Here is a 26,135-nt window from a genome sequence, read left to right as displayed (position 1 = left end):
ATTCATTTGATGTGTAAAATTATATTGAGGTTTAGTAAATTATATGGAGATCGATTAAAATTTTATTTGATGTCTTCTAGGAATCCAGGATGACATCGACATTTGGTCTTTTTGCTTATCTTCTCGTCGGTCCTGTTGTCACCTCTATGCTCTCGTTGCGTGTCGTCGTGTAATTACATCATAATCACATTCATGCATACCCTAATAATAATAATGTCAGCAATGATGTTATGATTATTAGATGAAAATTACGATTTGATTATTATATGAAATGGGAAAGACGCAATGATATTGATGGCCTCTATCTATGTGCAATATGATCTCATTCACAAATTTGAGTCTGTGGATAGAGTATGTGTTCTAAATGACCCAATTATCAATAACCAAATCCTAAATCTAGTTCATAATTCAAAGTATATCATGTATTCTGGTAGCACTACGATGTATAGAGATCTCCAAAGTCATTATTCGTGAGAAGGTTTGAAGAAGGTGATTGCGATGTACGTTTCATAGTGTTTGACTTGTAGGCAAATCAAAGCAGAAACTTGCTATAACCAACGTAGGCTTGATAAGAGACGAGAAGAGGAATTGAAGTAGAATAAGTTTTACTTTGGCTTAATGTTTTGGATCAAATCCTCACATTTGTGATTCAAATGTTTTTCAGGCTAGTGTTAAATGTTTTTATTATATAAGTACACTTTGCGCCTAACTAAATGTTGAAGGTAAATATGAACTTATGTGTTTTGTAGAGGTTTTAAAAGACTTCTCATGTTTAGGATTTTGGAATGTTAAGTTTAATTTGTAAAATGATACGACCTTGTGATCAATGTTAGTTTTTTTGTTGTATAGATTCGGTTAAAAGCACAAATGGAAGCATTGGAAATCAGAATTGAGAATCGGTTGTAAGATACACTTAATGATTTCAAAAAGAGCCTACTGGAGAGCCTCAACAAATTTCAACAATATGGGGGCTCAACTTCTATGATGCATAGATTTGGAGGAATTGTTAGGACCCTTTTATTTTATGAGTTTTGAATAATATTTATTGAGTTTGTTTAGTTTAGTTAAAGTCAGATAGAGTTTTATTTAATATTTATTTATTATTAAGAGTCTAAGTCCCGGTGGACTCTAGGTGGAACTCTATAAATAGTGATGTAACCCTTTCTTTTCAGAATAAATCAATCAATGAAGTATTATTTCAGTCTATGGACAAACCCTAGGAGGCCAATCCCCTCGAAGTGATCAAGGAGGACGATCCCCTCGAAGCGTTCATTCTCATTTCTCTTCTTTCATCCCCGATAAGACCTTAAGGTCTTATCACTCCTAGACGTAGGAGACTTATGTCTGGTGGTTATTCAGAAATGGATGAACTATATTCTGTAATGATCCCATTGCACCTACTATATGTTTGATATGATATCCAGAGCTTTTGTTATGTGTTTCTATATTTGCTTTAGATAAGAATGATACGAATACAATGTCAAATACGACGTTTGAGCTTCTGTTTCGTATTTGTTCTTTGATATGCTTCGAAATGGTTCATATGTCATTGATATGCACTGAAATATTTTATATTCCACTGATATGTTTCAAAATGTTTCCTATGCCTCTGAAATGTTTATATGCCATTAATACGCTTTTAAATATTTCATATGTCATTGATATGTTTAGAAATGTTTCCTTCGTTATTGATATGTTCCGAAATATTTTATATGCCATTGATATGCTCCGAAATGTTTCATCTGCCTTTGTTATACTCTGAAATGTTCTATATGCTGTTAATATGCTACGAAATATTTCATACGCTATTGATATTCTCCAATTACACTGTGTTTCATTTGTTATGAACCAAATGTGTTTTGAATGAAATGACATTTGTGATTCTATATCTAATGAGATGATACCCTGGGATTTCTTGTATTCTGCCTTGCATTGTGATACCATGTTTGTTAGGGCTCTCTTTTCGTTCTGGATATGTTTTGTCACTTGCTAAGCTTTTTTAGGCCTACTCCGTTGCTATATAAATCATTCGGGTCAACTTGTCACTGTCTGAGATGTTTGTATTGAGCTGAGGCTGTGGAGAGCTATTCAGAATTGTAGGTAAAACTTATTGGTTGTTATATTGTGGTTATTGTTGTATAAAAAAATTTTGTATGTAATGAAGTGTTATCGATGAACCTGAATGAATATAGCGTATAAAAGGTGTTAAAAGATCTCTTTTATTTGGAATTTGGAATCTTAAGTTTAGTTTACAATGATATGATCTAGTGGTAATTGGTTGGATTTCTGAGTGTATAAATTGTTTAGCTTGTGGATTTATAAGTGTTGTTAATGTTTTGTTAAGTTGGCTTGGATTTTCATAAATGTGAATTATCGAGTGATGTGCTATATGATTATAAACTGCATAGGTTTTATTGATATGAATTTGACTCAATGATTCTCAGTGTCCCCAAATGTTAGTTTGGATCCTGAATTGATTTGTGATGAAAAATTTTAATATTATCGATTCGGGAGACATGACAGTTCTTTTCTCCTAGTCTGAAATTTCCACTGTCAGAGCGTCTCACTTCGCTTGAGCGAGCACTTAGCACCTAGCGCCTCGGGCATTTTGGAATGTGCTTTTTAATTTGTTTGCAAAATAGAAGCAAAATAAATGTTATAGACTTCCACTAGGATCATGATAGGTTATAGATTTAAGTTCCAATTGAATATGAAAGAGGAATTGATGCAAAAACCTCAGTTCAGGTCCCACATTGTCTTATCGTTAGAGAAATTTAGTGATCAATAGTTCTTACTATATCTTAGATTCATAGATCATTTATAATTTTGTTGGACGTATCACACTTTCTTCTTTACAGAAATTTTATGAAAATTCAAGCTCCAAAATTAAACCACATTTTATTGGAAGAATATTTTACTAGTGTTATCGTTCAAAAAGGTATATTAGCTTATTGTTGTAGCCTGTAGGTGAAAATAATACTAGATCATTTGTTTTTTGGAAAGCTTGTATTGTAGATTTGAGGTAGCTACTTTTGCTTTTCCTCTCTTGTTGCACTTTTTGTGTGAGAATTCTGACACTTGAATGCTTATATCCAGTCATCAGGATACTTGTGTGTAAAGATCCTTTGCTTATGCTAGGTTCATCTCTGCTGTAGTTAGTACAATAGATGCATCATGCATTTTCTTAAGAATTAAGATTATGATTTAGTGACTTCTACTGTCATCGTAACAATTTTTTAAATTTTTAAGTTTTGGAGTGGCATAAGTCAGCCTCATGATGCTTCAAGCTTCAAGTTCCGTTCATCGATCTCAGTATCATTTTGACTCATTAAGTTCACTACCACTCAAGTCATTGATGTTCCGTCAAGCAAATCCAAGCAACACTATTTCAAGGCCACAGAGTTGTAGGTGGATTGATTTCTTATCTGGTGTGTGTAGTGGCAAAATGATAATCCCTTTTGCTTTGAGAATTTTTACTAAAGGTTTTTGTTTGGTCCTTGTACTTTTAGGCAGCTGGAGATCTTCCTGTTCACGGTTCAAATCTTTTTGCTCGCAAGTGCTAGATTCTTGTAATACATGTGATATTAAAAAGGTCTGTATTATTTTGAACTTGATGATTGTAAAATGTTTTTAAAATTGTCCATTCTATTTGATTGTACATATTTTTGTTGATTATCATGGATTCTCATATAGTTTGATGAACATTTGAACCTGCTTTCAAAATGATATCATCACAATTATTATAATTTGTGATGAAACACAGCTTTATGTTTCACCAATAATTGCTTAGAGATAAGAAAAGATCTAGGAGTTAGATGCATGATAAAAGAGCCCAATGTTGTAATATTTTCTTCTTAAATAATAGAGTGGCTCTTATCAACTTGTTTGGCTTGTGCTGAAAATTTACTAATTTGATGTTACTATATGATGTCATATAGTCGGTACTTTAACTAAGTTTTGAACAAAGAATGCTTTGACATAAAATGATATGGATTTGTGAAAATTTAGGAGGTTCAGCACAAAAAGACATGCAAGATTTTTTTGAATTATTCAAATTTTAAAGTAAACTAAGACTCCAAATTGTCAGAAACCAAGGGAACTGCATTCCCTTGCATAGCCTACAGGTCCCATCTAACATTTTGTTGGTGCATTAAAATTTTTATTTTTTCCCTCTCACTTCTTTACAATTTATGGGTCGATAACCATTTTGTCAAAAAGTTATTGAAGTTGATCGATATTTGCAGACAAAGGTTCAATGTATTGTTTCATATCTTAGATCTATCTTCTTATATTTATTTTAGTTGCATTTGAATCCTTGTCAAGTAGTTGACTCTCCTACCTAAAAATAGCTAATCTGATATGGGTGTTTATGTGAGTTTGACTCTTTTACAATTTTTTATATTTTTAAAATTATTTGATGTTTTAATAGAATATTTGGTTCATATGTTGAACCTTATTGTAAAATAGTGAACATTTTATTGAGAATTCCTTTGTGGGTATGTGCAGCTGCTTGTTATGAAGATTCAGTTGTACTACATAGACTATATAGGCCATCAAAACAGTTATATGAATGCATCAGCATCTGCAGCAGCATGAACTGAAAGCACTTTATTAAGCCTTCTAATGGAATGTTTTTCTTGTTACTCGAATTTGTACATTTGCCCAGATTTGTCTTTGTTCTCTTGCTTACTGATTGTCATAGTTTAATTTTCTCCAGCTGTATTTTGTGTTATATTTTATTGGATACTCTTAGTTTAGTTGGATCAGTGATTTAAAAAGGCGCTCGGGCGCTCGCCTAGGCGCTCAGGCGAGGCGAGGCAAAGCCTAAGCGCCTCGCTTCATTTCCAGGTGTCTCGCTTCAAAGAGGTGCCGCATAGGCTCTCGCTCGAGCCCAGGCGTCGAGAGCTTCGGGCGAGCACCTAGGTTAAACCAGGCGACCGAACCAGTGGTTTAGGTCTGGTCCGGTCTCCGGTGCTTTAGTTGGTTCAATCGAACCAACTAAAGCATCAATATCAGCGCGACTTCCCCAACCCTAACCCTGCTCACCGTTCACGCTGCTCGCTGCCACTGTCGCTGCTCGTCGCTCCCGCTCTCTCAGCCGCTGTAGCTGCTCGCTGCTGTCGTTGTCTCTATCGCCGCTCCCGCTCCCGCTTTTCTCAGCACCCTCGGTCTTCCCTTACACTCTTCTCTTCTCTTTCGCTTCTCCTCTTTCGAAATTGAAAGTATACTGTTAACATTATACAGTATGTTGTTATACTATATACTGTTAACAGTATAACACTATTATTTTGATTTTAATATTATTAATTTTTAGCGCCTTACTTCGCTCGGGCAAACGCATGGGCGAGCGCCTCGGGCGTTTTTGGACCATGGCCCATTTTAGCGCCTAGCGTTTTTTAAATCACTGATTTGGATACTTGGATATCAGGATATGTCATTTTCATTTACTAGATGTTGATTTTCGTAAGTATATAACTGATGACATTTCTTCAGGATGAAGACACCAACATTGATAGATTAGATTCAGTGGTACCTGTGCAAACTCTTCGAAACTTTCCCATTGAGAAACTTTATGGAAAAGTTGTCATGGTTCGGCTTGATTCTGCTCTTCTGCTGAATTTAAGGGTTTCTGATGATCTCTCTTTAAATAGAGCAATTTTAACTATCAAGTATCTATACAATGCTGGGGCTAAAGTAATTTTAGCAAGCAACTGGCCTCAGGCCAATGCTTCAAGGCTTCTTTCAAAAGAGGCCTTTGCAGGTTAGTAGCATTTCAGACCTAATGTATACACTGTTGCTTTTATCATGTTATCTTAAGAGAAGATATTAAGTAACCATACTAGTTCTCTGCAGCATTCTAATATTAGCTTTCAATTTATCATGTATTAGTTTATTGACATACAGGAAGAAAGACAGTTTCTTAATATATATGCACTAGACTATCTTGCTTCAGTAGTTTAGAGATTTGGTCTCTTTAATTGAAGTTCTGCTTGAATGATGATGGTTTTCCGCTGTGGTCTTTTAGTTAAGTGTTCTGCTTGAAATGTCATCGTTGAACAGATCACTTGTCAGCGCTTCTCAAGGTTAAAGTTGTGCCTGCAAATGATGCTTCTGCCATCTTGCAATTCAAGATGAAAAACGTGGAAAATGCAGATGTACTTCTTCTTGACAACTTGACAAATAATAAAGAAGAAGTTGCAAATTCCTACGAGTTCTCCAAGACATTGTCATCTGGTGTCTCCATCTTTGTTAATGATGCCTTCTCACTATCACATAGGGTTCTTGCTTCAACCGTTGGTGTTGCCCGCTTTTGCCATGCATCTGTTGCTGGTTTTCATTTTGAGGAGGAATTGTTGCAACTAATGAAGATCAGTGAGACCAAAAAACAACCTTATGTTGCAATAGTATCCTCTTCTATCCTATTTCTGTTTGATGCTACTTTCATTTAAACTCTTCAGGGATAATCTTAAACATGTTTCTGATGTTTTTTCCTAATAAGAAATTATTACAACATGAGCTTGGTTGTTATTCAAGTTGGTGCAACAGTGTACTGCATGTAATGGATTTATTTTGCAAGATGCTAATTTGATTTTAAAGAAGGAAGTATGAAAAACTTGGACTATTTTATTTCTTTTTTCAAATTGGTGGTGTTGGAGATCAATCTGCGCCTCATTTATTCAATTATCTGATGGATATGGTTCCTGCTTTTGATTTGCATCAAGATGTATGTCTTTATTTGTGCTAAACATATTAGGAATAACTTTGAAGTGCTAAATGTGGTGAACTGTAGTTTTTTCCTGTTAGCTCTTTCTCATAATCATAGCAGATTTTTTTATGGACTGCAAGTTGTACATGACATATGGTAGGCATTTGATTATTGTAGTGATCATGTCCACATAACAAGTGTTGTATTGCTAGCAAGGTTAAAAGCATTTGTAACTCAAATTGTTAGCTTCCTATGTATTTGTTTCACTTTGTTATCTTCATATTTTAGTTGGTAGTATGCTCCCATGCAGCTTAGGTTGTGGCCCAAGCCTTTGTCTGGATAGCGCATTAGTTGGTGATGGCATGAACTTGTGCCTATTGGAAATGCTAAGTAGTTTTATAGGGGTACAATTTTATAAAGAAAAGAATAAGAATAGCAGAAAGATGAAAGTGAAAAAAGGCGGATCCATAATTTTATAAAATTTTTGCTTTGTCCTAGTTATGAATAAAAGACACTTGCATAATGCTGACACAAAACCTTAAAATCACTTGAGAACTGAAATGTTGATCTAAATTTTCCAAAATAGTCAAAACTTATATACAGTTGTCTTTACTTTAAGGAGTTTTGCATCAAGTAATGAGCTCGACTTCAACTCAAATCCAAGGAAGATATATTACATTTACTATAAGAGGAGTCAAATAGTGTTGTGCAAATCAGATTGAAATACATGAAAAGCAAGTGCTAATATTGTTGATTACATGGATGGATATATTCTTTTGCTTCTTCGTTGGTTTCATGATCTTTGTAGTTTTTTCGTGAACATCTAGCTATGTTAATGGGGCAGTGTTAGTAGTAGCTTATATAACAATGAATGAAATTTTGTATTATACCGGAGTTTCGAGCTTTGCTCGGTATGGTACAGTACAGTGTATTGGGCGGTACGCCAAGGCATATCAAGCGGTAAACCTAATTTAGGCATAAAATCCTCTAAAAATACTTCAAAATAAAAAAAAAGTTATAATAGGATTTTTAAGTTAGAAATAAATATAGTAATAGTATAAATTTAGCAAAATCAATGTAAATTAGGTAAGAATAGTATCATAAATCTTTTTCGAACTTTGAGGAATAACCTTGTGCAAGGTTCATATTTTTGTCCGTTACGTATTGTCCTTCTATAAATATTAAAATATCTACAGAAAAATTATTTGAATTATTAGATTATTTTTTTATAATATAAACTTTAAAATTCAAATGAATTAAATAATCGCATATATAGATATATCTGATTGCAGATTCTACCACCAAAATGAATGGTAGGCCTCCACTGGAGGTGAATCGAGTCCTCAATCCTATACATCTGTATATTAATATGATATGCTTGTTGAACCTAATCATGAAATTTTTCCCACGATTTAGTGTATTGAGCATAATAATTTATACAATTAGATCTCCAACCATTTCTACAAGTTCATATTATTATAGACTAAACATTCCAACAATTCCCAAACGATAGAGGTCTTTTTAAAACTTCTACACGATATATCAATTTAAATTTGTCAGCAACATTTTATTACATACAAAATACATTTATACAACAATAACATCACAACCAACAAAGACTTGCCCATAATCTAAATAGATTTCCACTGCCTCAACTCAATTATAACATTTCAGTGAGTGATAAACTAACATGAAAAAGGGTTATATAGCAACGGAGTGAGCTACAAAGCTCAGCAAGTGGGAAACATATCCAGAATAAGAAATGGTAGTTTCAAACAAACTTGGTATCAAAATACAAGTCAGAGATACAAGAATTCATGGATATTAACTCATTAGATACAGAATCACAAATGTCATTTCATTCAAAACATATTTGATTCATAACAAATGGAGTAAAGAATAATTGGAGCATATCAATAACGTAAGAAGTGTTTCAAAGTATATCAACGGCCTATGAAACATTACGAAGCATATCAATGACATATGGAATGTTTTGGAACATATAAAAGAATATGAAACATTTCGGAGCATATCAATGGCGTATAAAATGTTTCGGAGGATATCAAAGGCATACGAAACATTTCGGAGCATATCAATGGCGTTTAAAATGTTTCGAAGTATATCAAAGGCATATGAAACATTTCGAAATATATCAATGACGTTACATTCATTTTATTTTCATCCAAAGCGCACATATAAACACATAAGCGATGCTTTGGATATCTTATCAAAAACACAGAGGGTGCAGTCGGATCTTGAACAAAATATAGTCCATCTATTTCTGGATAACCACCTAACAGAAGTCTCCTACGTTTGGAAGCTTAATCCACCCACGTCTTGGTGAAGTCAGAAGGGGCCGGCAATGCATCACGGGCTCTAAGTAGGTACCCTTTACCATTTCTAACAAAGGTCCAGACAATCCCATAGCCACCAGAGTACAAAAGGATATGTGAACAATAAAACTCGTATATATCGGAAAGCACATGTGAAACAACGAAATATGCATGTGCTTGTACGAAACAATATAATTTAAACATAAACGTTACATTACAGATTTATATATACAAATTATTTCGGGATAAGAGCATATAGGATTTCGAAATAATAATGTGCAGCTCAATAGAAGTAAGGATTTCAGCTAAAATATACATCGTATGCCATTGGTGCATCAATGTGGTGATGATTGTAGGTTAATCGTGATAAATCACATTTGTTCGAGGCGGCTCCTAAGGATTTCGCTACTGATCTGCTGCTTTGTATCATACTGTTGATCGGAGAAGTATGACCAACTATCACCGTGCTTGAGATGCTAGGCGCTCGCCCGAGCGAAACGAGGCGCTAAAATATAAAAATATATAATATAATTAATAAATATAATTATTTAAATAAAAAATATGCTATTAAATTAAGAAAATCAGGTACAAAATCACATTAAATAAATAAATCATAATAGTATATTTTTTAATTTTAAATAAAAATTAATAGTATTAAAATCAAAATAATATATTATTAATCTAATAAATAAAAATACTATTATTAGTATACAGGTAACAGTATACTGTTAACAGTATGGTGAGAAGAGTGTGAGAAGACCGAGGCTATTGAGGCAACGGCAATGGTAGCAGGCGACAGCCGTAGCTGGAGCGGGAGCGGCGAGCGTCGGTGACAGCAGGAGTGGCGAGTGATAGCGGGAGTGGGAGCGAGGAGCGACAACGAGAGCGGCGAGCGATGACAGCAGCGGCGAGCAGTCGACGAGTAGCGACAGTAGAGAGTAGCAACAACGAAGAAATTGCAATCGCGAGTGTTAGGGTTGGGGATGTCGGGGAAATCGCGAGAAGGGGCCTAATATCGATGATTTAGTTGGTTCGATTGAACCAACTAAAGCATCGAAAACCAACTAGACCTAAAAATTTAGTTTGGTCGCCTGGTTTAGCCCAGGGGCACACCTGAAGCACCTGGTATCGGGCGAGCGCCCAATCAGCTCCTCTTTGAAGCGAGGCGCTTGGACATGAAGCGAGGCGCTCGGGCCTCACCTCGCCCGAGCACCTATTGAAATCACTGTGTCGTACTGTTGTTGACCGTATGATTCTCCATAATACGATGTTTATGAGAGTGAAATATGGGGGAGTATGGGTTTAAAAACCTATGAGAAAATATTCCAACGGTCATTTTGACCATTGGAGCACTATTATGGACTGTTACCGATCTCTTCATTCTACGCAAACCTTTTGAGTTGGAGCAACATGTTGCCAAACTGGTGCTAACTAGATATGTTCTGCTTTTATTGCATTTGAATCATAGTCTAATTCCATGTTTTAGATAATTGCCCAGATTTTCTTGTTTTTTTAATTCTAAATTTTTGGCATTCTGCATGCTGTTTCCTTCTGATGGGAGCTAAATATGTTGCAGATTGGAGGGAGTAATTTCCTAAATAAAGCTAATACATTGCATGTTTTAGCTTCTACATGTGATGGACTGATTTTCATTGGAAAGCTAGCATTTCAGATAATGAATGGTTTCGGACTTTCGGTACCTACCCACTTAGTGGAACATGATGCTGTTAAAGAAGCACTAGAACTGATCAAACTTACACAACAAAGAAAGATTCCAATTTATTTTCAGAAAGATTTTGTGTGTGTCAAAGTTGGCAAGCCTGAGCTGGTGGAGATATACGCTTATAATGAAATCTTGGCAGGTTAGTATGATGAATTGTACATGTAAAATCATGTGAAAATTAATTTTTAAGCTTGGATTGGCCCTTTTGAACCTTTGTCCTTTTAATCTTTCCCTTTACTTTCCATTTGTAGTTCACACTTTCATTTTGGCTTATCTGAGTCCTGGAAAGCCTGCTAATGCTTGCCTATTTATTTATTTTATGAATTATTATTTCTTAAATTTTTTTCTTTTTTTTTTCATAAGCCACAATGTATTCTTTGTTTGTTTCTTTCTTTCATTTTAGTTTTTTCTAGTGAAACTTCTTAAATCCTTTTTATGAATTTGTTAAATTTTATAACATGGACTTGGTACAAGCTTTGATTAGAATCCTAATTAATCGTGTCACAAATTATATGTGTTCTATCACTTTTCTCTCATCACTTGAACATATCAAGATCCATTTTGGACTTGGCCTTTTGTACTCAACTTGGTCCTGGTACCCTTATTGTTGAAAGGAGAGGGTCCAAGTCCAATTTCCTACTTGTTGCCTATACCACGTCTGTGGGTCTAGGATAACTGGTAGCTGAACCTAACCTGGCTATCATTACTGGTTATAGCTCCACTTACATCTTTCCAAATGATCCCTTGATGATCTAATGCATTAAAAGATTGTGAAACATATGTAACTGGATCTTCATAGTGTAGGCATTTCTAACCTAAACAGTGAGACATTTTACTGATTATCTTTAATATTCAGGTTGGGTGCCTGTGGATCTAGGGCCAGTTTCAATGAAAGAAACCTCTTCTATGCTCTCAACATGCAAGGTCTGTGGCATCATAATTTACTTTCTGTGCCATGTTTGAAATCTAATTGAGGTTAAATGTTTGTGTTTTATAAGGTACTCTTTGTCTTTCATTAACATCTAAGCCATAACCGGTTCAAAACCAAGTGACAAATGCATCTCAGAATGTCCATTAAGCCATTATGATAATTATATTTTTCTTCTGTTTCTTCTATAGATAAAAATGGTCAAGTACATGCAGCTATGGAAGATCAACTAATAGAAAAAAATTGTTTATTGGATGGTATTGCTTGTTGTCCCCCGTTTTTTATCATAAAAGTGGTCACTAAGTTCTTTATATAATAGAAGATCATGAATATCTACTTAAAAATATCATTTTAATATTCCCTAGTTTCAATCACTGATTACAGCACTAATGTATCCAATCAGTGGTCCATGCCAGCATAATGATCAGATTTAACATCTTAGTTGCAAAACACTGAAGTAACAAAGAACTATCATAGTCGATATGCTTGATTTCTCCTTGGACAGCTGCATCAACTCTGAGATAGGTTGTGCTACAATTTTATTGAGAATGAAATTTAATTTGGCATGTTTTCATTCTTATTAAGTCTGTTAGTGATCATCATGCTGCAAGTGTAGTTACTTTAGCAGACTGAGTTTTGGTGGAGTATATAAATGTATCAAGACATAGTTCAGTTTAAGCTAAAATAGTAGATCAAGTTAGCATTTTTCCTCTTAGCAGTTTTGTATGATCATTTTTAGTCTCGAAGTCCAAATAACTTATCAGACCAAGTGATTTTGCTCGATCTGGTTTGAAACTAGTTGTTTTAATTTTTTATTTTTTAAATTTTAGCAGCTTATAACAGTTGTTCAAAGCTGTTGGCTGTTTTAGATTGCAAAAAAATAAAAACAAAAGGTGTCAGGGACTGCTCTCTTGTATTTGAATCCTTGCATTTGAATCGATCAATTTTGGCTTCATTACCTGCTACAATGATGTTTGGTTGGGCAAATACTTTCTCAATTTGGTATGCTTATCTTTCTTTATCTTTCACAAACTTGAACTTTTAATTCAATTTATTAGAAATCAATCAAACAATTTTAACTCTAGTATTTTTTTTTGTTGTTGTGGTTCTATTTTCTGTAGTCTTGTTTTAACTTTCTGATTATTGTGATTTTTACTTTTTGATTGAAAATGTTGAGTTTGGTGCTTAAGCAAACCAAATGGAGATGAACTAACTTTCATGGCGTATACACTGCACATTATGTTTTTATTTGAAAATATGGGATGTTCATTCAATATTGTATCTATCATAGAGAGCATCACAAGATTAGTGACAACTTGTCGTATTAACACAAGGCAGTTGACTTAGATGTGTTTTGCAAAAGTTATCTGGTTAATGCATGTCCTTGACATGTAAGTATTATTTTTTTTCGTGGTTTAGTGATTTGATTTTTTAGATAATTAAGAAGATTTGACCAGCCAACCCAGTATTTGTTCTCTGTCATTTCCATGTCCTAGCATTCTTTTCAGAACTAGCTATCTTATACAATATTGTTAATGCCTTGATATTTGAACTGTACCTTGTTCATTGAATTATGGTGTAACTTTTGTCATTTTATGTGATTTGAACTTGCTTTTAGAGAAACAATGAACCAACTATAGATTATTTAATGCAAGTCCATCTTTTGCTTATGTTATCTTTGTTTGGGATAACTTAACAAACTTAGAGGGTTTCCTGGTTGATTTGTGATCTTTAGCTGATATTGATGAATGAGGACTTTAAAAATGATAAGTAACCAATTAGGTAATCAAAATAATGCTGAGCTGATAGAATGCTATGCAAAAAATATGGCTTGCACAAAGAAGAAGATTTTCAGGTTTATAGTGGGTGAGTGGTGACTTAGAAAGTAGCCAAAGATACTATGACTATTGTCACTTTAGGGTGATGCAATTGCAACCAAACCTGACCTTTTTAGATGGGTAAACATAACAAAGCTTTATATATGACTTAAGTAGATCATGAGAAACTTGGTCAGCAAAGTTGCTCAAATACTTGCAGAATTGACATTTTAGCATACTGAAAATGTCTAGCTACTTAGTTATACGGATGAAATTTATAGTATTGCTAATTGGAAAAGACATCTACATTGCGAAAGATGGATATTTTTGTGATGCTTGATGGCGCTATTATTCAAAATTTCAAGCAAGGTTTCTTTTTTACCTATGAACCCTAATTGTTAAACTTGAGTGGATATTTTTCTTTGTTTAGTTTTTTCCTTATAGTAGTGCTTCTTAACCTAGCTTTTATATCTTATTGCTTAAAATTTATTTTTTATGCCTTATAATTTGACTCTTTTGTGTTTTGTGAATTATTTTGTACATATCTGCTTCCGTAATAAATATTCACATCTTACAGAAAGTCATATTGATTGGTTCAGTAAGTTTTGGTTCTTTAGAGGAAGATAACGTAAGAACATCTCAATTGGTATCCGTACTTGAAAGAATAAGCAAAAATGGCAGTGAGGTGATTCTTATTGGGAATGCAGCCTGCAAAGCGTTTGCAGGAAAATCAAGTTATTCTAATCAGTATTCAGTGTTTAGAAATGCATCAGTTGCTTGGGAGTTTCTCAGAGGAACAAAGTTGCCAGGTGTGGCAATATTAGATAAAGTATGCACACCTCTACTCTTTATATTTTAATTTCCCTTTTGGTTTTTTATATTACTTGCCAATTATATGAAGTCAAACATAATCAATTATCTGTAACCTTGAGGCTGCAATTTGTAACTTTTACTATAATTTGTGTGTTTACATACTGTTGTATCCAAATGTTTGAATGCTTAGATTTATTTTAGTTTTTTTCCAGCATATATATTTTAGAAACTCATGCTATATGTATATATCCAGTTAGTAATTTTCCATTTATGGCTGTTTAGATTTATTCTGGTGCCTTGTTTATTCTAGCTTATGCAATTAAAATGTCCTTGCTAATTGCTCCATGTCCTTTTTTTTCTTCACAGAAAAATAACTAATTATGAAGTTTGAATATTCATATTGTAAGAAAATGGTTTCCAAAATGTTGTGATATAGATCTAGATTTAACCGAACACACTCTGCTAGTTGGTCACTGAAGGGTCACTATTCTTGCTAATGTATTGGGCTGGCTGGGATCTCTGCCTCTATAAGGCTCATTAACTGCAGAAAGGATTGTATATAGAGGATGAGCTGAGGCCATATTAGGTGTCCAATGAATACTATAGCCATCTTCATATGGTGGGTCATGAGGGCTTATTGTTGGTGTTGTTGGGTGAGTATTCTGTACAACAATGATCACAAATGGCATATCTAATGCATGGTGGCTATAGGTTATGTCACATACCTTTTGACAAGAAACAAGAATTTTGGAAATATAAGCACACATGCCACTTCCATAAAATGTTACAGGGGCATTAAAACTTTATCTATATCTTTTTGGTCAATCAATCACTTCTAATCATCTAACTGGCCATGGTAATATTGTGATATCATTGAGATGGAATATCCAATCCTCAGTCAGATTCTTCTTTTTCATGGATTTCTAATTGTTTAGGTCAATCCAAAAGCAAAAGTTTATAAATCTTGTTGAGTTAGCTTGTGATTTAACTTTCATATCTAACATTATAGCCACGCAATACAACACATGTACTAGCCTTTTTATCTTTAACCTGGCATCAATTATTTTCCATAAGTAATCCATTATGCTTGTTGATTGGCAGAATAGTTATTCTAGAGAACTTGGTTTAGATAATAGTTATGAGGCATGGAAGAGAATTTCTTGTTTTAGTATGAAGCATGAACAGATTCTCTGTTTGCTGCATGATAAAATTTGTCATGTAATCATGAACGTTAGATGGTGTAGCTGATCATATTGTGATCCTTGCTCTCTTGTTTTCTCAAATGGTTTAATACATGATAAACGAGAGAAAGAAAGCAATTGTAGCTGAAGGAGAGGGAAGGATGTTGTGTGGAACTTTATAATCTGAGAATTAGCATGGAAAAACTTGGTGGAAATGATGATTTGACAATTAGCTCGGGGTCTTTGGTAAGGATTTCTATTTTCTATTTGTTTCTAGGAATTACATTTTCGCCATCATCTATTTTTTGTCCTTTTTCTAGGATATCATATTGTGACATATCAGTTTCTTTTTTTTTTGAACAGTACAACTTGGTTTTGCAAAGTGTGTCCAGTAAACAAAGTTTTGGTCTTTGATGGTCTTGATTAACAATGTATTTCTGTTAATTGTCAAAAATTTCGTGGATTCTGCCGCATATTTGCTTTTCCATTGATATGCATAAGAAACCTTCAATTTGAATTATATATTTCAGATGATCGCAAGTGAGTTATCATTCATATTTAGCATATATTTATTTGTTATACTTCAACATGTTCTTCTTGTAGGCCTTTCAATACAATCTCAATTGGCATGCCATATTTGCAGATCCCACTAAACCTATAGCAGTCGATATTGGCAGCGGTACCTTTCTCTTCCATTACTTATTTGAAACAGCTTTTAAGTTTTACCATCTTGTGGTGTTTTAGATCAAGTTTCATCAAATATCATATTAGAAGAAATACTTGGACATGTTATTTCAGTTACATACCAAAAAATGTAGTTATCATCAGCACTGTTCAGTCCCTTTCCTAGTAATGCATAGGAGCATTTGGGCTGCATCAAGTTATTATAATTGCAGTTGTTCAAATATTAACTTTAGAAATATTGTGAAATAGCTGGAGCATTAAGAATCTTTAACTAGTAACATGAGTGGAGGAATAACATTAAAGTTATAAGTGATTTACTATTAAAGATGAATGACACCATGAGAATCCTGGCTGCGCTTCATTTTCTTATGTCCTTCTAGCTTATGATTCTGAAGTTATTTCCATAACGTATACATGTAAATACTTAATTTTCTTTCCTTGATAGGAAATGGCTTGTTTATTTTGAAGGTGGCTAGAAAATGCACAGATTTAAACTTTCTTGGGCTTGAGATTAACAGGAAGGTGATCCTCATTTTTTTTTATTGCATAGAGATGTTTGTAGTTTTGCTAATGTTTTCTCAATTGTCTGCAGCTTGTTCAGAGATGCTTAGATAATTTGCATCAATCTGAGTTCAAAAATGGGTGAGTGTCTTTAATGCAACTTGCAGTTACACGTGAAAGTTACCTAGTGTTAATAGTTCTAGTTCAGAAACACTTGTTTGAAGTCTTGTATATTGGTCATTTATCTTAAATAATTAATTTATCTTTATGCATGCAAATGTTTCTTAAAATTTGTAGTTCTATCCAAGGTTCGTAATACCGTACCATACCGGTATTTCGACCTGGGCTCGGTACCGGTACGGTACGGTGTACCGAGCGGTACACCCAGGTGTGCCGAGTACAGTGCACTGCTACAGTTCTACAGTGCACTCGGACCGGTAACAAGCGGTCCGCATACCGACAACCTGTCGGACCGGTACATACTGCCCGTACCGGACAGTACGGTTCGGTACGGCAAACCCTACTTCTATCAAGGATTAAAATCTCAATTCAGTATGTGCTAGGACAGACTAGTATGGTGCCATTATGTATCCATTACCATGTGTTGGTGTAGGTTTGTATTGATTGATTGGTCAGACCAATTTCAAAAGTTACTTTTAATTTTAAACTAATTAAAATTTGTCTGCCCCATAATGCATCAAAATAAGCTTGTAGGCCCTATCTTAATGTTTATATATCAAGAAGTATATGTAAACAAAGCTTGTAAAGGTTCTGAGATAAGGAAGTACATGTCAAAAATTCAATAATTTTAAACTAATTAAAATATTTTTCTGCCCAAGAATGCATCAAAATAAGTTTTTAGGTCCTTTCTTATGTAACTCCGATATGACTCAATCTTATGTAAGCTCTCTCTTTGCCTTTAATACATCAATTGTCTTTGCCCCTTTCTTTTTGGTCATAAACTAATAAGGTGAGCTTCCTTTGCCCCTATCTTTTCAGTATGAATGAGAATTTGATTTTCGTTATGCTCTCTCTTGCTATTTCTACATACTAGAAACATGACTTTAGCCACTGTTATTGTAAACACATTACTACCAGTCTCACTGTAGTTTTTTGCAGACCTCTCAACGAGCAAAATATGAAGTCTCGTCATCATTAAACTGTTTCTCTGGCCAGACATGATTAAAGTCGAGCTAATTGTTTTTCACCATATTTTGTTTGACATAAGTGATGCATCTTTTATGTTACACAGCTCAGAACTTGTTTATATTCTCAAACTTACACGAATGTAGACCTGGGACCTTAACTGCTTTGAATATTCTTTTCCACAAATATTAGTGACAATATACCTTTTTAACATTGTTGGAATATGCTGGTTGAACTTTCTGGACAGACCAAGCCCCACACTCACTGTATTTGCTTTGACATAAGTTAGTGTTTGTTAAATTACAACTTCATTTGTTTTGGATAGACCAAGCCCCACACTAAATTAAATATATATACATATGAGATGGGAGCAGGACATGATAACTAGTTTGCGAAGTCTATATGGCGGTACTTCTAAGTTCTACCATTGATGCAAAACTATTTTGGTCCATATCGAGTAACTTTATTGTGAGTCTCTGTAGCTGACAATGTAGGCTTACTCTCCTGATGGTTCTTTAGAGAGTTGTGATTTGTTTTTGACTTCATCATTCTTGAACACATTATTTTAGGCCTTCTTTTTCTCTGTGGTTCATTTTTCTAATTTTGTTTGCATTCTTACTAGATATTTTATATCAACAAATGCAACCTCTACATTCCGTTCCATAGTTTCTAGTTATCCTGGAGATTTGGTACTTGTCGCAATACAGGTACAAGTTTCATATGCTAAATCTTTCCTGCAATTATTTTGTTGCATCTTCTACTGTCTGGAACTGATCTATAGTATGAGATGCTCGTTAAGTGCATTTCTTAGCTCGAGTCAGGAGTGAACTTGATTGATGGACCGAGAAAGTGCAATTCTAAAATGAACATTGAACCAAGTGGATAAAAGTAATAAAAGCATGAAAGTAAGAATTTAATATTCATGTTACGGAAAAGAAAATCAGTTGCATGACACACCCCATGTTGTTCACCGGCTGTCATGATACGTACTGTCATTATCACAAGGTACACTGTCAAATCAACATGGGTGTGCTGGCAAAAATGTAAAACAAAAAGAATAGGGGGAGAGACAGAACACAGAAGGAAAGAAAAATGAGTCATTTGCAACCCGGCATCAATAATTCTTTTCTTAGCCGACCATATGTGTTTATTTTCTCCTACAATAACCTGACATGGTTTCTGGTCGAATCCTGAGAAACCTTAAAAAAGTTAGTCAACTGACCTTGCAGGTTCAGTCTGTTGTAATTGTGACACCTTGATTCCACATTTCTTGCTCCATGTTGGATGCCACACATGGAACAGCAAATGTGAGGTGTCATATCCTTGATCGAGATAATTGTTCAGGATAACACTTCAGTTGGCAGTCATCATCATTCTCTACTCAATTTTACTTGGTACAACTAGAAGTGCTAGCAGTCAGTCATAGTTCTCAACTCAATTTTACTTGGTGGTAACTAACATGCAGGACATGCTTAATGATTTATTTTCTGTCACTACAACTCAAATTGGCATACTATGTCAAGAAAGCACTTCAATGGACGGATCTTGATCATTGCTTGTTATAAGGCATGTGATTGTTATGACATTTTCCATGTAACTCTGACTGAAGTCGACATATTCTACATTATTCATAGTTCAAATCATGGTTCATCTTATCAGTTCGTACTAGTGTACCGACCGATCATTCGTATGGTACATACCGACAGACTAGTTTGTACCACCCATAACAGGTGATATGTTGCAGTACGATGAACATTGGTTTAGACTTTGATAATGCATGTTAATGAGGTAGATTCGTTTATTAGATTATTGGCAAAGATGAAAATGTTACATCGTATACTACAGTATTTAATTTTTATGATGTTCCACTACCTCAAACGTTGTTAGTAAAATTTTTAGAATTGGGGAACCAACATTGTAGGCCTATATGCAAGACTTAATAACTAATAAATTAGAAAATGAGTTTACTGATCGCCAAATGCTGCTGCCATGGTATGGATATTGTCGCAGCGGTAAGTTATTGCAAGGAGCCTCAATGAATGGCATATTTATTGGATTAATGTTTGACGCTTTGTACTCATTGCCAATCTATCAAAGAATAGGCTTCTGTCCTTGAAATTTTTGTGATGTAAATCAATGTACTTAACTATGCTTATGTGTTTTCTCAAGATCTGATTTATATCTTATGTAATATATGGAATCGAGTTAAGTTGGTTTCTGACACCAATTTGTGCTTATTTAGCTTTTTAGTTTGATTTGCAGTGATATAATTCTTCAATAATCATCACAAAATCCATTTGTCCTTGGACATGGTACTTTGCTGCATGCATTAAACTCATTGACCATAATTGATAGTGATCTTTAACATGTGACTTAATTCTAAAACTCCAATATGCATCGTTTTTCAATAGATAGTGGCATCGTAAATCATTCTCAATTTCTTCATAGGCTTATATTCCTTATCTTCAGCTATTCCCATTTATTTATGGATATTCTACCTTATTATGTGCATAGCATGTTTACAAAGTATGCAGATAACATTTATGAGATACAACTTGCTCAGCAGCATCCTTTTGTCTAGTGCCCGAATCCTGATTTTAACAGAGAGGACCAAAGATGGAGGATGGTACAGAGAGGACTTGTTGAAGCAATCTTGGATCTGCTTATTACAAATGGAAAGGTACACTCCACATTTCATGTTTGGAGTATCTTTACCTGCAATCTTTGTATTTTTGCCTACATGTTGTTAAGTTTTAACTTTTGAGAATGTGTTTATGTTCATAGGTCAACCTTTTTAATCACCACTAGTTTAACTGCCTCTTCACAGTGATCAACATGAACCTGATAAAACTAGGAAGACAAAATTGCCATGCATTTGTCTAGTCAGAAATAAAGCAATCAATTGAAAATGGAAACCACTACTTCACTATGATCTAGTGCTCTAGTCAGAAATAAAGCAGTCAATTGAAAATGGAAACCACTGCTTTACTATTATCTAGTGCTTTGATGAACACATGTAGACTTTCCTGGTTCTGTTGTGTTGATAATCTAATGCATTCCGTGAGTCGGCTCTTTGTGGTGCGGCAGGTGTTTTTACAGTCTGATATCGAGACTGTTACAACGAGAATGAAACATCTGTTCATTACTTATGGAAAGGGTAAACTAGTAGTGGATGGGGATGACAGGGATTGGATGGAGGAGAATCCTTTTGGTGTTCAGACTGACTGGGAGCAGCATGTGATTGAACGTGGAGCTCCTATGTATAGAATTATTCTCAAAAAGGTTTGATCGCTTGCAAAGGTACCAATCACATTTACTCTTGTTGCCTTTTCTTGCCCTTTTATTGGAGCATGTTGGATACTTGGCTATGACCAATTGGCTTAAGCAGTTCTATAACTGCTTAGATGCATTTCTATAACCAGTTTCTACTTGATAATTTTGGATGAATCCAAATCATTGCAGGTGGAGTATCCTTGAAATCATGGCAGCTACTTGCTATCAATTAAAACTTTGGGTAGTCTTTAAATACGAGACTATCTTTACCTGCAATTTTTGTATTTTGCCTACCAAGATGGCTTCCACATTATGACATCATGGTCTGACTCTTTTACTCAAGTTTGTGTTACCATAAACTAGGACAAAATATGATCTTAATTATATGGAATAAGCTGCATTTGTCATATCTTTTTGACTTGGCGAATCTATGTCCATCCTTTTAATTCGTGATGGGAATTTTGTTAAGTTTGAACATTTTAGATTGTGTTTATATTTCTAGGTCAACCTTTTTAATCACCACTAGTTTAACTGCCTCTTCACAGTGATCAACATGAACCTGATAAAACTAGGAAGACAAACTTGCCATGCATTTGCCTTGTCAGAAATAAAGCAGTCAATTGAAAATGGAAACCACTACTTCACTATAATCTAGTGCTCTAGTCAGAAATAAAGCAGTCACTTGAAAATGGAAACCACTGCTTTACTATGATCTAGTGCTTTGATGAACACCTGTAGGCTTTCCTGGTTCCGTTGTGTTGATAATATAATGCATTCCGTGAGTCGGCCCTTTGTAGTGTGGCAGGTGTTTTTACGGTCTGATATCGAAACTGTTTCAACGAGAATGAAACATCTGTTCATTACTTATGGAAAGGGTAAACTAGTAGTGGATGGGGATGACAGGGATTGGGAGCAGCATGTGAATGAATGTGGAGCTCATATGTTTAGAATTATGCTAAAAAAGGTTTGATCGCTTGCCAAGGTACCAATCACATTTACTCTTGTTGCCTTTTTTCTTTTTTTTTAACTTTTAATGATGCATGTTAGATACTTGGCTATGACCAAATGGCTTAAGCTATCACAGCATTTGGGGTGTCTTTAATTGATTCAAAGTTGTTTGAAAGTGACCAACTTATGGGAATTGGGAAGCTACGTGCTATCATGAGTATCCTTGAAACGTTCGGCAGCTACTTGCTATCAATTAAAACTTTGGGTAGTCTTTTCCAAATGCAGGCATTTAGGAAGATTGAAAAATCAGAGAGTTGTCAAGTGACAGATGAGTCTGTTTATAAAAGAATAAAATCATTTTTGTGGGAAGAATTATAGCAAAATATGTAACAATTGGAATGATTAAACATTTTTTCCTCTTAATAGGTAAGTAAAAGACAAATTTTCTTTGTTTTCTTAGAAGAAATGACATGGCTTTTCATTGGATGTGATAAAATAATCGGTGACGGACAACACAAATAATTTTGCAGTAAATTTTAATAATAAAAATAAAAAAGAAGAGAAAAAAAAAGGGTAAAATAAGAATTGTAGCAACAGCATCCAAGTTATGATCCTACAAAATGGTATTGTAGAGGTGAGATTTTCGTAGAATAATCGATCCTTTGTTCTCATGAAGGATGAGTGCATGATTGTGAAAGGTGATCAACAAGATGAAATTTTTAAAACCAAATATTGAGATAAGATCAAAAGGTAAATTTTAAAAAAAAAATTCTCATCAAGATAGTTAAAAGTATGAGATTTTAAGTAGATGTATAAGAAATGAAATAAGTAGTGTATGGTGTAATACATTTTTTACTCCAAGGAGTAGTGGTAGAAATGATAGTCTGAACCATCCTACAAACTATCAAAACTATCTAAGACTTGAATCTAAGTTGGGTGTAATATGAAAAGTTTTATTTGAAAAGAATACAATTTCGCTCTTAACAAATTCTTGCAAATGCGCTTTCGTAGCTACCCGAGCAAGTTGAAGATTTGGTCATTTCACTTCCGACCAGCGATTTTTTTGAGGATATTAAGATAGAATGGCAGGAAGATTCAGAGACCAGTAAGATCATAAAAAAAATTGGAGGAAGCACCAAGCCCCGTGGCTCATTACAGTTGGGACTTAAAAGAATTATACTATAAGGGTACTAAATTCGTACGACATATCACCTAAAAATCAACGACCAGACGGAAGTTGTAAATAGGTGTTTGGAGACAGTCCAAAGCCACCCATTAAATATGACTATCCAAGGAGCTCCAAACCTAGCTAAGTGTCATTATTGATCGACGGATCGTGACTCGACGATGACGACCCACTACTAAAGTGCTAATACAGTGGATGAACCTATCAACAAAAGATGTCACTCGGGAGAACTATGACGACTTGAAGATCAAATTCTCAAAATTCATGAATCGTCAGTCTCGAGAACAAGGTTGATTTGAAGAGGGCGGGTCTATTATGATGACTTGAAAAGAATACAATTTCGCTCTATGTTACTTTAGGAGGAACAACGTGGCTTATAATTCCCTTTATTCGGAAGAAAAGGAGGATCCTAACAAAATAGATGAAATGGAAGATATCCAAGTGAATCGAAAGGAAAAAAACAAAGCATGAATTTCACTTTCACTTTAAAGACACATGCGATAAAGATAGTTGTTTACGAAGATAATTGTTCACGAAAATTCTTATCTTGATACCTATCAAGATAATTGGGAATTGGGAAGACGAAGAGAAAAATGAAAAGATTTTTTTCCGCTTTGACTTTGATAAACCTATTGTAACTTTTCTTTTCAATTATAAGCGGTGGAATGGTCCATTACGATATATAAAAAATAATTGATTTGAAATTAGTGTACAAAATGAAATGTCACAATTTTTTTGTGTTTAGAAAACAAATAATATCTTTTACATATCCACTTAGTTTATCAATTTTTTTGAAAATGATAGAACGCAAAATACCTTTGTACATGATAGTAAAATTTTCCCATGAAGACCTATATGATTAAATACCAATAAGCAAAAAAAGTACAACTTGAGCGATGAATTGATAAGTCGAATAAAAACTCTAGAAGAAGAAGAAAAAGAAGAGGATATCTCTTACTCTTGCTAAAAGAGTACGATCCTTTTTTAAATGGACTATACTGTGGAACAATAAAAAAATTCTTTTTACATACAATCATGAATGATTTAATTACTTCTAAAGAAGAAGATGTAGATTCCATAGAAATGTTTTGGATAAATAAGATTCATGGGCTCTTTCCTATTTCTAAAAATTCTCGAGAATTTGAACATGAAAAGAATTCGTTTGATGAGAAATCATCATTTAATTATATTGTTAATTTCTTAATGTCAATCGGTGAATCTTCTTTATTTTTATTGGAAGAAGGAAGAATTTAAAGCAAAATCCTTGAGATTTGTATTTGATATAATTACAACCAATCCAAATGGTCAAACAACAATTGAAAAAAAATCTATTGAAATAAAAGAAATTAGTAAAAATGTTCCTCGGTGGTCATACAAATTGATCGATGAATTAGAACGATTGCATTAAGAAAATAGAGAACATAAGGAAGATTATGAAATTAGTTCAAGAAAAACAAAATGGGCGGTGATATAATGAAATTAGTTCAAGAAAAATAAAATAGGTGGTGATATATACCGATAACAATCTGGATATCGATACTAATTAGAAATGACATGCCAACTATTAAACAACTTATTAGAAACGTAATACAGCCAATAAAAAATGCTATGAAATCTTTCGCTCTTAGAGGATATCCTTAGCGTCAAGGAACATGTACCATGGTGTTCGTGCGACTCGTTACCAATGAATAGGGTAAATAAAAAAGATTTATCATATCCTTAGCTCTTAGACAATTTTTTCAGTGTCAATGATCGGTACCAATGAATAGGGTAAATGAAAAAGATTTATCATATACCTATATTGTGTATGGAATTTATGGTTTGCATTGGTGCACCCTAGATTTCAGATGAAAAGTAATTCCCCATTGCTAGCAAATACAATTTACATGGGTAGATCATTCTTATTGTGAAAAGTGTTATTACATGGGTAGAGCCAAGAGTGTGAACTATACAAGTTCACAATACAATTTGGTTGAATGAAGAAGAGGCTCCGGTGTACAGAGAGTAGGCTGTGATGAATAGTCGGTGACGGACGGCACAAATAGTTTTGCAGCGAATTTGATTATAAAAAAAAAAAAGGGGACAAAACAAGAATTGCAGCAGTGCACACACCTTGTGCTCACTCAACCCACGCATAATTGCACGAGTAAGCGACCACATGATCCACAGTTCATCTCATCCCGTGTCGCGTCTCTCGCCCTCGCTCGATGCGCCACGTCGAAGGAACGAGTCGACGTATTATGCAGTCGTACGGACGGCCAAGGGCCCTTCGCGGAAAGGAAAGCGACACGCCACCAAGACAGGAATTACAGGAGAAACCAGAGGAGAATATTCAACGCTAGAAGGCGACTCGGGGTATCCAAAGTGCGGGAGATGGAAGGCGACTCATTGGGCCCGTGCCTGCAATCAGAATAGTTGGTCTACAACCAGCTATTGATATCAAGGCGACTCCTTATATAGAAGGACGTGATGATGGAAGCAGCGTGACAAATATCCAAAGACCTCCCGCACTTTGGATATTTGTCACGCTGCTTCCATCATCACGGATATGCATTAGGTAAACCGTTCTTTCTATATAAACCCTCGCTCAGACTCTTGCAGGGCATCGGTCGAAAAACACCAGAGTCCTACTTGAGTAAGACCTTTTCCATCTGTGTCCAAACTTCTGTAAGCATTTTAAGCTTTCTTCTAGTTCTTTGTGCTTATCATTTCTTACGAAGTTCTTTGGATATTTGTCACGCTGCTTCCATCATCACGCTGTTTCCATCATATTTGTCACGCTGCTTCCATCATCACGCTGTTTCCATCTGGTATCAGAGCTAGTGGTTTACTGTTTTGATATAGTCTCTTACTTCGCTTACGATATTAATGCTATATATACATGAAATTGATTTCT

The 26,135-nt window shown here is 34.6% G+C and overlaps 1 protein-coding gene across 15 annotated transcripts in view; it reads left to right on the top strand.

Moving 5' to 3' along the window:
• Nucleotides 1-26,135, top strand: part of LOC103974485 (uncharacterized) — a 47,002-nt gene that overhangs the window by 12,898 nt on the left and 7,969 nt on the right. For 6 of the 15 annotated variants that reach the window (XM_065189764.1, XM_065189761.1, XM_065189762.1 and 3 more), the window contains 14 exons: nt 3,250-3,428; nt 3,510-3,592; nt 5,494-5,761; nt 6,061-6,404; nt 10,616-10,901; nt 11,619-11,686; nt 14,085-14,336; nt 16,105-16,180; nt 16,631-16,707; nt 16,778-16,827; nt 18,455-18,539; nt 20,414-20,512; nt 20,920-21,132; nt 21,295-21,514. In XM_065189764.1, the coding sequence (XP_065045836.1) occupies nt 3,275-3,428; nt 3,510-3,592; nt 5,494-5,761; nt 6,061-6,404; nt 10,616-10,901; nt 11,619-11,686; nt 14,085-14,336; nt 16,105-16,180; nt 16,631-16,707; nt 16,778-16,827; nt 18,455-18,539; nt 20,414-20,512; nt 20,920-21,120 (2,043 nt within the window). In that variant the 5' untranslated portion in view covers nt 3,250-3,274 and the 3' untranslated portion in view covers nt 21,121-21,132; nt 21,295-21,514. Of the gene's footprint in view, nt 1-3,249; nt 3,429-3,509; nt 3,593-5,493; nt 5,762-6,060; nt 6,405-10,615; nt 10,902-11,618; nt 11,687-14,084; nt 14,337-16,104; nt 16,181-16,630; nt 16,708-16,777; nt 16,828-18,454; nt 18,540-20,359; nt 20,513-20,919; nt 21,133-21,294; nt 21,515-21,910; nt 22,088-26,135 lie in introns of those variants that run through there. The other 9 variants (XM_065189769.1, XM_065189770.1, XM_065189768.1 and 6 more) reach the window with 7 other exon arrangements.

This window comes from Musa acuminata, chromosome BXJ1-6, assembly GCF_036884655.1.
Source record: "Musa acuminata AAA Group cultivar baxijiao chromosome BXJ1-6, Cavendish_Baxijiao_AAA, whole genome shotgun sequence".
Classification (NCBI taxonomy): Eukaryota; Viridiplantae; Streptophyta; class Magnoliopsida; order Zingiberales; family Musaceae; genus Musa; species Musa acuminata.
This window is presented reverse-complemented; position numbering and strand designations above follow the sequence as displayed.